The sequence below is a fragment of the Agelaius tricolor genome, unplaced genomic scaffold (genome assembly GCF_023055355.1).
Source record: "Agelaius tricolor isolate 1412-34295 unplaced genomic scaffold, bAgeTri1.0.p SCAF_4, whole genome shotgun sequence".
In the NCBI taxonomy this organism is placed as follows: domain Eukaryota; kingdom Metazoa; phylum Chordata; class Aves; order Passeriformes; family Icteridae; genus Agelaius; species Agelaius tricolor.
The window spans coordinates 54,848,775-54,861,018 of NW_027269264.1; the positions used below are offsets into that span (position 1 = coordinate 54,848,775).

At 45.0% G+C, this 12,244-nt stretch overlaps 1 protein-coding gene across 3 annotated transcripts in view; it reads left to right on the forward strand.

Annotated features, from left to right (window-relative positions):
- The window catches only part of SETBP1 (SET binding protein 1), a 270,277-nt gene that overhangs the window by 11,407 nt on the left and 246,626 nt on the right, over nucleotides 1–12,244 (forward strand). For all 3 annotated transcript variants that reach the window (XM_071425795.1, XM_071425793.1, XM_071425794.1), the window contains exon 2: nucleotides 6,212–6,872. In XM_071425795.1, coding sequence (XP_071281896.1) covers nucleotides 6,381–6,872 — 492 coding nt within the window. In that variant the 5' untranslated portion in view covers nucleotides 6,212–6,380. The remainder of the gene's footprint in view (nucleotides 1–6,211; nucleotides 6,873–12,244) is intronic.

Here is a 12,244-nt window from a genome sequence, read left to right on the forward strand (position 1 = left end):
TGCTTTGCTACACTGGCCACAGCTGTACCTTGGGCAGCATTGCTTTCATTGTCCTTGTGATTTATGTCCATGTCAGTTGTTTAATCATTCAGTTGGCCCTCCTGCAAGCCCTCTATGATAGTTACTTACATAGAAAGGTAACTATCTGATCTAATTATAAAGTCTCAAACCTAATTATGGAGTCAGATATGCTTCCATAATCTACTCTAAATGTGTCTATGTTGAGGAGACAGATACGTGTGTGTGTGTGTGTGTGTGTGTAATGTGCACACTTACATGCCTCTGTAATTATAGGTGTGCTTGGATTTTCATTTATTTCTGCCTCTTTGTTTTGGGCAGCATGCTTGCAGCTTCATCTGGCTGTGACACATATTTGGTTTGCCACATCTTTTTCCCTCCAGTGTGACTTTTCCTGTCTCCCTTTGCCATACTTGGGCACACTGAGGCACAGCCATCAGTCAGTGCAGAAGGATGGTAGCTCTTAGACTCAGCACAATCTGATGGAAACAAGTGAAGATTACATTTCTGGCAACTGCCATTAACGCTTGCTCCTTGTTTCCATGTGAATAACCCACATCTGGGACAGCTTGCATCCTGTCCCTTTGTAGAAATTCCTCACATAATCCACACAAAATCAGAGGCAGAGTTAGAAGATTTGAACAAAAGCAGAGTTGGAGGCAGAAGGACCATGTGAAGAGCAATCAAATTTCTTCTTCTAATTCATCCTATTAATGAATTACATACCTCAGTTAGATGGACACAAGGCAGGTGACAGGGACGGGGTGGTTCCTATGTGATCCATAATGTGGACAGAAAATAACTGCCACAGTCATTATTTGAGCTCCATGCCAAAGTTGGGTTGTTCTCTCAGAGGATCATGCCCTCAGGAAGGAGGAGAGGCTGTGGTCCAAAGCTGCCATAAATCTATGTCCAGAGCTCTGAGCTGTGGATTAAATACAGTACTGGTACATGATACTGATCCAGTATAAACTCCTACTGGTTCAAATTTGCTCAAAAAAAAAAAAAAAATTGCAATGATTTAATTTTATCCCAGAATACTTTGTATTGTATCATGTTATGTCACTTGTCTGCACCACTCTGGCTTTATGGCTTACAAGTTTTCCCATCCTCTGGAACTGACTTTAAGTCACCACAAAGGAAATTTTAAGCCTCATGTTGTGCGCTTGCCCGTTCCACAGAAGTGTGATCAGATGCCTGCTCCTGATCAGCATCAAAGTCATGCTGCTGGCTATCTGGCAGTGCATGGACAGAGACCACAACCAAGCATGAAATTCCAATTTCTTTTTGCAAAACAATAATGAAGGAATAGGCTGGGGCCATTTTTGTACTTCAGTATGGGCTAACTGGGTTGAGTACAGCTTGTCACATGCTCGGATGTTGGGTTTTTAAGACCCATGACAAAATCTGAAGTTTTACAGACACTGCTCATAAAAGCAGGTTTCTGACCAAAACTTGCCCTTGGCTGTAACATGAGTTGTCCACTGGCTTCTGGCCCAGAGGCAGCTGCATTTCCACAGTGTCATACATGACCATGGAAGTAACCTGGGAGTCTTTGGAGTGAAAGGTGAAATCTCATCATTAAACACTGCTGCATAGTCTCCAGTGCTTTGTGCTGAATGGTTTTAGAAGGATGGAGTGTAAAGAAGGTTCCAGGATTCCTAATATTTTGCAGAGATTAGGGATTTAATGCAATGTCCCATGGAAGAATGGAAGATTCAAAGGCAACCTGATAGGCACAGAGTTTGAAAAGTTGTGACCTCCCGTTTGCATCCCCCATAAGCCTCAGACTTGTGCTTTAGTTTCCACTGATTTGAACCTGTTAACAGACTTTTTTTCTTTTCCATCCATTCATTTTGGATTTTATGAATGAACTTAAAGCAGTCTCAGTAGTTACAGCGGTATTAGTGTAGAAGGAATTTGGACAGCACCTCTTAGTATTGCTCCCACCTCCCTGCTTGAGCAGTTCAGAGGAACTGCAGAAACACCGGGCAGCTGAGCCTGCCCTGCTTGCATGTGTCAAAACAGTGTTTGCTTGCTCCTAAGGGGGTTGCTGTCACTCTTAGAATCACAGAATCATAGAACCACCTCCAAGATCATTGAGTCCAAGTTTAGGGCAAAAGCTGTGCCAAATACTATGTCCACTTTCATTTCACAGAAAACCCCAAGCAGGTGGATCTCCCCTCCCTCCTATTGGCTCTCACCTCTGTGTTTGTCCTCTGCAAATTTTCACTTTAATCACTTTATAGCTGGGGCATCTGAATACTCACAAGCACCAGGTTGCCTGAGGCAGAAGAAGGGAGCATATTCAGAACCCCAAATAGGAGACATCCAGTATGACCTAAATGGGGGTTTTGCACTTGAAGGTCTTTGCCTCCATAAGAGTGTTTGAGGTGCCCAGAGGAGCTGATAAGAAACTTGAGCATTGGTAACAAGGCTGAGCAAGCAGGCGTTTGATTATTTCTCAGTACTTATCAGAGGAAGTGTGAATCTCTCCCTAATTAAGAGCTAATGCCAACTTCTGTGAAATTTATTGTCATTCACCTGTGAATTATCCTCCTCAAATTTAACTTGACTGCAGGAAGCCTGCTAGCAGTAACACTTTCCTCAGTGAGCCTAATTTGGATGGTAAAATGCCTCTGTAGCTGCTTATTGAACAGGACTTGATGCTGGTGAGCATTGGAGGCCTGGAATGACAGCCTGGGTCAGCACTTAGATGTTCAGACACACCTCATGTCCTGGGTATTAAAACCAGAAACAGAGCTCTTCCAGCAACAGGACAAGGAAGAATGGCTTTAAACCAACAGAGAGCTGGTTTAAATTGGATGTTGGGAAGAAATTCTTCCCTGTGAGGGTAGTGAAGCCCTGGCAGGTGGCTGCCCCATCCCTGGAAGTGTTCAAGGTCAGGTTGGATGGGGCTTGGAGCAACCTGGGATAGTGGAAGGTGCCTGCCCATGGCAGGGGGGGTGGATGAGCTTTAGAGTCCCTTCCAACACAAACCATTCTGTGATTCTGCTCACAGGCACTCTGGAGAGGGGAGGTTTCCAGGAGAGGTTACACATTCAGAGGCCTGAAGTGAGGTTTCTAATTAGTCAAAGCACAGGTAGCCTGCCCAAACTAGAAAGACGAGTATGATGTCCCTGCACCCAAGTCATTTAACTATTAACCCTGAAGGAGAGTAAGGAGATATCTAGAACAATGACCCAGTTAATTCTGGGTGCAGCACTTGAGTGCAGGGTTATTTGTTGCTACCTGTGGGTCTGGTGATATCATCTGCAGACTCTTGGCAGAACAGGAGGCCAATATTTTTAAGTTGGGTTTTAAGGTGGATTTGGCATGAATTCATCTGACACGGGTGCAATGCTATGACTTTATTTATCTGTTGCTTGTTTATGCTGAGCTGGAGGCACACAGCCAAGCAGGGATGAGTACTTGGACATTATGACCCAGCGTTTGGGTCCCACAATCAGACTTTGGAGCAGAAATCTGGCTTTTTATTCACCCTCCATAAAACATTACCCAATGGCTCAAAACATGAATGACTCTTCCTGTCCCGGAGCCATGAGCTGCATTTCAGCTCCCGTGCAGGTGAGGGTCCCGGGAGGGCTGGCTCATAAAGGCAATTCCAGCTGTCCCTTCCCTGCACCCTTGGCGGCTGCGGGCTCATCCTGCTGAGCTGCTCCAGAGCCTGCTCTCTGCAGCCAGCAGCGAGAGAGGTTAAAAGCCTTGGGGCGGAGGCCGGCACACAGTGCCCATTGTACATGCGTGCATACCAGAGCGGTAACTCCCTGGAATGCTGCACCGCCGAGCTTTTACCACCTTGTGTTTGTGTTGCAGCCCAGGAGAGTGTGTACATTGTGTCCCTCTACGCGTAGATTAACAATGTAAAACGGCAGATAAATAAGACTTTTTTTTTTTTTCTTTTTCTTGATTGGGCCGGTTGGAAGGGGAAGGTGTCTCTGACTCCCATCACCTCCACAAGCACAGGGAGAGGCAAAGTGCAAAGTCAGACAATTAGGTGGAGCAGCTCTTTGCAACCAGGGTGGCTTTCATGTACTAATTGTGTTAGTAATTAGCAACTACCACATGGTTTGGGTTCAAAATGTATGGCATTTTGTAAGGGCATTAACTAACCCACTCTGCAATGGGTTTGAAGGATCTAAGTGTGATCCTTGTTTCCCAGAGGTGAACTGGGGAGACTGGCTGACCACAGGGTGAGTCAGGGCAGGCATGCATGAGACCTCGGGTCTGTTAGTTCCTCAAGATCATCTCACAGGAGGATCAGCTCTGGGAAATGAGTCCCTCCACTATTGCCAAGAGATGTGCAACTCAAGTATAAGTGTTTTTGTGGTGCATTTCTATCTCCTATGAGCTGTGGAAACCATTCCTAAGGCCAGATGGCAAGTCCAAGTTTGGTTTTTTTTTTTTTTTTCCTTCTTTATTTCATTCTGCTTGGGTTGTCAGCTTGTGCTATTTATGGGAATTTTATTTGAATTTGTGTCTGCTGGGACCTGGTCTCCAAGTGATTTCATGGAGCTATAGGACACTTAATCTTTCCACTAGTAGCCATACACGTCCAGGTGAGAAAAGTGACACACAGCCACACTCCAATGAAAATGTGTATCTATAACTAATAAAAGGCACTTGTTATTACTTCTTGTTGAATTTCAGGCCCCTGCAAGGTACCTTTAGAAAGCAAAAAGAAGCCAGTGGTGCAAGGACATGTGTTTCTTCTAGGTGAGCTGTGCTTTACAGCAGTGTACACTGGCACTCTTGTTCTGATTTGGTGATAGGTAGCAAGATAATTTTTTTTTCTCTGTGGTATATTGCTGCCAAGAATGACCTGGGAAATCCCTGGCTCTGCTCAGATCTTGATGGAAGTTGGTCAAGTGTAGCTGAGCTAATCTAGCAGGGAGCTACTCCTGAAAGAGCCAGTCTGAGCTCCCGGCAACTACTCCTGGCACTGCCTTCCTGTTTCCTTCTCCATTTGCCAGAAGTGTTACTTGTTGTTTATCTTAAAGTAACAGAAAATACATTTATTTCCCTCCACTAATTGTGTAGATATACACTTTTTTGTGGATTCTTTTGCTAATTTTGTGGCTGAAATTGGCTTGCCATGAGGGGGTGTGTGTGGGGTGGCAATAGGGGAGTTTTAGGGAGGGTGCATGAAAGCACCTCAATGCCTTTTAAAACACCCCGTAAGTATTACTTATAACAAGAATTCCTTGGGTGATACAATTTTTGCCTCAACTGAATGTCCACAGCTTCTCCCTTTAACTGAGGCTTTGTAAGGTACCAAGCAGGAGTGTTTCCATCTCAAAGGGTTCCATCTCTGATGTTCTAAAGAAAAATAAAATTTGCAAGGTCGAGAGCGCAGTCTGTGCATCATCCAGCCCAAGGCTTTTCCGCAGGACAGTGGAATGAGGGCATGAAAAACTCTGGAAAACCTTGAGTTTAGCTTTTCTCCATGCACCTCAGTGCTTGGGACACTGACATGCACTGAAAGAAGCCCAGGTGGATCCTCCTGCAGTTCCAGTATCCCATAGAGCATCCTGGGCTGCAGTTGGTCTCTAATGAATTGCTCATCCAAAGCAGGATTACCCTCAGAATAGTTGGCAGCCAAGCTATAGCTGTCACTCTCTCACCTGGCAAGTGAGGAAACAGAGAGTTTGAAACTCTGCTGCTGATTCAGAGGGCAGCACCATGTTTTCTGTGCTCTGATCACTGGGTTATTGTTTAACCCAAGGCAAGTATCTGAGTTTACTTTTTTCGCCTGCTGGAAACCCTGTGACAGTGAGCATGTTGAGGTAATGAGGAGGTTCATGGGTGTGGAGAGCTGGCTGTCCCCTCATTTATTGCATAAGTCGAGTTGAAGATGTTTGCATTGAGACAACACTTTGGGTGTTTGGTTTGTTTTTTGTTTTATTTTGTTTTGGGTTTTTTTTTAAATAGATATCCATTGTCATCAATGTAACAATAGATATGGCAATTGTTCATTGCTTTGTGATGTCAGATCCAGCCCTCAGAAATGCTGGTGAGCCTTGGTTCCCACTTTCTCCAAGGAAAGCCCTTGAGATGCTGCAGGGGAAGCCTGAGTGTGCCCTGTGCCCTGTTTCAAACATCTCCACACTTTGACTTGACATATGTGTGCATGTGCTAACTTCCTCTTTTTTTTTTTCCTCTCTTTTCACAGTGGCACATTTGGTCTCTTCTGAGCATCTTGCAGCCTCTGGGTGACCGGGACATTGAATTTGGTGGACAGTTGCCATTCGCTCCCTGGGATCGTATCCGCCCTTGCTTCCCTCATCCCCTTCTGTACTCCCCTTCCCTCCAACCAAACTCCAGGGCGTTGTGATATTGCCATGGAGCCCAGAGAGACTTTGAGCAGCTCCCGGCAAAGGGGAGGCGAGGCAGACTTTCTGCCAGCTGCCGTCACCTCCACGAAGGCTTCGCCAGTCTCGGGCTGTGCAGGGGAGACGATGCTGTCTTCGTCGGGCGGGGGGAAAGGGATCCCGGTGAGCAGTGAGAGGCTGGAGCCTGAGGAAGAGGATGAGCTGGGCTCTGGAAGAGACGTGGATTCCACTTCCAATGCGGACAGCGAGAAATGGGTGGCGGGAGATGGCCTGGAGGAGCAGGAGTTTTCCATCAAGGAGGCTAACTTCACGGAGGGGAGTTTAAAACTAAAGATCCAGACCACCAAGAGAGCGAAGAAGCCCCCAAAGAACTTGGAGAACTACATTTGCCCTCCCGAGATCAAAATCACCATCAAGCAGTCTGGGGAGCAGAAACTTTCCAGAACTGGGAAAAATAGCAAAACAACTAAAGAGGAGGACAGATCACACTCCAAAAAGAAGGTAGGTCCCACTCTTTTACGTAGTTCCAGAAGAAGAGGGAGAGGGAAGGAATGGATCTTCTCAAACAATTTGTGTCCAAGGCACAGTCTTTGCAAGATTTGGCCTTGGAGCAGCACAGGGCAAGTATCATCCTGCACTGCCACGTATGCATGGGGAATGATCTTGAACTATCCTTCAGATGAACCAATTCAGAAGAGATCAAAAGTTCAACCAGGCTTCTTCTATTTTTGTATGTAATTGAGTTTTGAGATTAATGATTACATGAGTGAGAAATGAAGGAGCCCACTTCTAAACTGCTTTGTGCCTGAGCACTAATGCTCAAGCCTTTTGGCAGTTAAGGCATTCAACTACATTTTTAAAATAGAGGTATGTGCATGATGAACAATTGAATTCATTCCTGTATTCTGGGTGATAGGCTCCATTATTCTTGATTACAGCATTGTGTGAGTAGCACTATAGTTATGCTACAGAAAATACTTCCATTATAAGTCTCATTTTCTTCCAGATGCATATCATTTTCTTGAAATATCCTTCTGCAGAGAAATTTTTGGTACTTTAAGTCTGGGTAAAAATTGAAGTTTTTTTAATTTTTTCACTCATTCAAGGATGAGAAAAGAAAGAAAATCCTTTCTTCATATGAGCTGTTTTCAGGAGCACCCTTTTGATTTGATGTTGGCTTGATTTTTCTGTAGTGTCGCCTACACTTAGTACATAGACCAAATTTAGTTTGAGTGTATTAAGCAGCACTGCTGGGGACACAAATTTTTGGATAAGTGGTATTTTCTATCCTAAACATTAGCCAAGTGTGTTTGGTCAGGTCATAGTAAAAATACTTCACCTCTGCCTGCTTAGTAACCCATAGGTTTCATGATGAGTTCAGACAGGACATAGATTTGATAAAAGATGCACAAGTGTCTCCAAAACCTGGAGAAATTGATCTGGGATTTAGGCACCCTCAGATTAGGGCTTGGGTCACAGCTCGGTTTTCCTGCTCATGCAACTTTGATCATTCTTCTCCCACACCTTACACATGTGATGGGTGCTCAAAGGGCAATGTGAAGCCTTGAGGAGACTAATTGCCTGGAGAAATTCTCCTCCACCTCTTCCTAGAAAAATCCTCCTTGGCAGACTGACATAGACCAAAATTGTCATGACTCAAAATCACTTTTTTAAGCATTGATATTTCCCATTGACTCAAGGCAGAGCCCAGGGAGACTAACATCACTCACATTTGGAGTCTAACATCACTCACATTCACTTTTCTTACAAGCAGAACTTGAAAACAAACTAAAAAAAAACAATTCAAGGGGATTTTTTTTCTCTTAATCTTTTAAGTGATATAGTCAATGGGCATGAAAGAGCTAGCTCTTTTAAACACAGTAGAAGCTTGGCCCTATAACGCTTTGAGAAGAGAATTTCCCATCTATTGAAAGGATGAGCTGCCTTCTTAGCACCAAGCAATGTCTAATTTCCACTTTCCTGTCCTCCCTGTATGTTTGCAGAGGTCTCAGGGGAAGCAGCAGTTTTATGAGACTATGCTCAGTGACAGCAAAGATGTCACAAGCAATCCTTCCATAGCAATGTGGAGGGGAAAAAAAAAGAACTGCAAACCCCTACTTACCATGCATGGGCCGTGGAGAATATGACTGCACAGAATCAGAGCCCTCATTTCTATGTATCACCCAGTCTGATGGGCATGGAAGGTGTGCTCTTTTCTGTGTGGTCATCCAAAAGGTTGAATAAATAAAGCTAAGCATAAGGAAGTTATGCACAAGAAAATCCCCAAACAAAAACCAAACAAAGCCAGTGGGAACAATAGTTTAAAAAAACACCTTGTAGCATGGTTATGCTCAGGGTGATGGCTTTATTGCAGGAGGATAAGGAGTTTGAAAGAAACAGACCATGGCTCAGACACGGCTGCATCCAGCTTGCACCTGCGTTGCGAGGTCCGAGCTGGCTGGGGCTGTGCTCACACACACCCTGTTCTCAAGCTGGGAGCGCTTTGGGTCAACACTGGTCTAATCTGGCCATTAAAACAAACAAAAAAACCTCAGCACCCAGCAGGTGGGTGCTCTGAGCAGATGGGGAGAAGAGAAGGCTGCTGCCCCGGTGCACCATTAGCATAACACCCAACGGCTGCGGCGCAGCAGCTGCTGAGCCGCAGCTGCGCCAGAGATGTCCCCGGCAGGGGTCTGGAAGACCCCAGTGCTGTGATCTCGAGGGGTGTGCCTGATGCCTGGAGACCAGCAGCCTGCATCACCAGGATGGGGAATAACCCGAGTCCCTGCAGCCGGGGGCATCGCACACACGCCCGCCCCTCGGCTCGTGGGGTTCCAGGATCAGGCTGTGAGCACCTCGCATCGAGGGGGGATCAAAGGCACTGCAGAAAGGGAGGCTGGGAGCGAGGGGGAGAAAGGTTCTGGTGCTGGCAGAATGATTTCTTCTGTGGCCAGCATCTGTCTTGTGGTGGGTACAGAAATTTTGGGGGGGGAAGATAACTAGGAGGAAGCAGCAAGTTGAAATTTGCATGGATATGTAGCTCTCTGGTCTATCTCTGTGTTTCCCTGGAAGAGCAGAGCATGCAGGAACCCTCTGCACTTACTTGCAGAACCATTGAGAGCTGCAGTAATGGTTGTGGGGAAAAAAAAAAAAAAAAAAAATGATTTGTCACATTTAAATGGTTTTGGCGGTTTTGAAATTTCAGCGTTAGGCTGTTTTGATTGCGTGTTGCTTTAATCAGCACAAGCTCCAGAAAAGCAGCTCCTGGCAGCAGAAGGAGGGAACAACACATTTAAAGAGTGGGACAGACCTTCAGCTGGCATCAATCCACTGCCCTTTATGGATTTTTGCCAGGAGAGTTTGGCCCAATGTACACATTTCCCTTGCACATGGGAGCATTATTTGGGTTTACCACCTTGCTCGTGGATGCAGAGAATATACACAGACTGAGCTGCAAGTGCCATTCTTGTGCCTCTGGTGGGTGGGAGTGGTTGTCCTGCACATCATGGAGTAGCGCCCAAATTTATTTTTCCCCTGAGGAAGTGCAAACTCTATCAGGACTTGAAAAATCCCCTTAGTTTGTTGCATAATATTTCCAGCTACATCTCCAGCAGTCCCCAGTGCTTTGAAATACCACTTCAGCATTCTTGCAGGAGTTTCAATACACACAGCACAGAGAGCAAGTAATGAAAACATGGAAGCAATTTAAGTAACAGCATGTGGGTACACAAAGGACTGGTAATGCCAGCAATGTAAAAAGGGACTGTGAACTGGGGATATAGCATTTATTCAGTGGCCACTTAGGGAGGAAGAAGATATGCCTGTTTCTAAGCTTTACACTGCTCTGCTAATTAGGCAATAGGGGTTAGTGCTTGATTTCTAAAGCTGTGGTCCAGAGAGCAGCAGTGATTAGAAGGGGACTCTGTGGAGAGCCACGATGCTCATGTGCTGAGGCCCAGGGTTTTTGCCTTTGATTCCAGCTGCTACACTATATTAAAAGACATAAACATGCATTAAATACTTTCCTCATGTTGCTTTTCCGTGTGAGCAATCGCCCCAGGGATGTTATTCGATCCTGAATGGGAGGGGAGGGAATTCAGGAGAGGATCTTGCTGGGTGCAGTTGCTGATGCCCCGGAGTGGGGAGGGAGGCAGGGGATGAGAGAATACCAGCGTTGGGAACCTCTGCTCTGCTGGCTTGAATGCCTGGCTGCAATGCAACAACTTTTGGGGTTTCTTTTAAGTCCAGACCATGCCAAGTTTCACATCGGCTTCCCTTACTAAAAAAAAAAAAAAAAAAGAGTAAGGGTAGTTTCCTAACTCTTTTCCTGGGGCTGCTCAGAAGTTGAATCATAGCTTGATTCTTTGGCTGCTTGTGTGGCAGTTGGAAAGTGCACAAATGTTCTGTAAGAGTTTTCTCTTGTTTCAACCCTTTGGCACCTGGGGATGGAGCGGGCTGAACTGTTGCCACTTCTAAACCCACAAATAGCTCCATTTCATTTAGTCTGATTGGAGAAGGAGGGAGGGAGGGAAGAAAAAAGCCAGGAGCCCAGAGGATGTCCTGCTGGCAGGCAGGCAAGCCCAGCAGCTGCTGCTCTCTCACCTGCAGTAGGGCTGTTCGAGTCAACCACCTCACCAACACTAAAGGTGCTTTTTCCTTCAGATAAGGAAATGTTATCAGTATGGAAGAATATTGAAAGCGTGGTACCAAATGCAATGAAGCAACCTATCAGCATTCCCTGCCTGCCATGTAGCATTTAACAAGTCCCAGATGAACAGTGATTTCTCTGGTTTTGTTTTATTTCCTTTTTTTGGTCCTTCCCTGCATTTGTTTTTGGCTTTTTTTTTTCCTATTCTCTTATGTCTGTAAGCACTTCATTTTCCACCCCTTCTTTCTTTAGGCACAGCCTGACAAAGGTTCTTTGCAGCTTTCATCATACGCATAATGTCCTTCAGAGGATGTAAGCTTGTGGTTTTGTAATTATTACTGCACTAGGGTTTTTTGAGAGCTTGGGATGGGTGAATGCATTTTACTGCTGAGAGATAAGCACAGCGGCAAGTCAATTGGAAGTAAAGCTTCCTTATGTGTAGTCAGAGGAAACTCTATCTCTGGATTTTCTAGCAATGTTGTTTTTTTTTTTTGTCTTTGAGTTTTTGTAGGTGTTTGCCATTTCTCTGCAGGAAGCAGTTCTAACACTTTCCCCCTTGAAATTCAATTCACAGTCTTCCTTTTCACTGCTCCACATATGTAACTTTTTCTGGTGATTCACCTTTCATTGAAGACTCTCTCACTCATGTGCTCTCACCATTGCTGATGCCAAATTGATTTTTTGCCTTTTTTTTCTTTTATATTCTTTTATTACATTTCTATATTCTTTACACATATATTTGTAGTTCTGTAGCCTATCATAGTATTTATAGCTAGCATTTTACCTACTCCATTAGACAGAAAGATAAACCAAATTCCCTAGCAGCTCCAAGCTGAGGGTCCAAGGTTAGATTCTTGGGGAAGCCAAGGTTGAAACTAGCTGTCCGAGCCATATTTTCATAAAGTTAAGTTCCTATCTAAAAGAGGGGGAATTAAAAGAAGGTTGAACTGGGAAGGAATTACCTCCCCACTGATTGAGGTGATCCCCACCTCCCACTAAGTGGGGGTTTCTGTCAGATATGCCAATTTGCTAAACATATAAAAATTATTTATGTGTTATGCTACGGGTCCATCTTCGGCATTTTCCACCTGTCAAATTGTGCACCTAAGGATCCTGGTAAAGGTAACCCCTTTTTATCACCTAACTGAGTCTGGCTCATGATTTTAGCACCAGCAAAAAGGCATCATTGCCCGCCTTTTTTTCCACAGAGGATCACAAGTGCTCC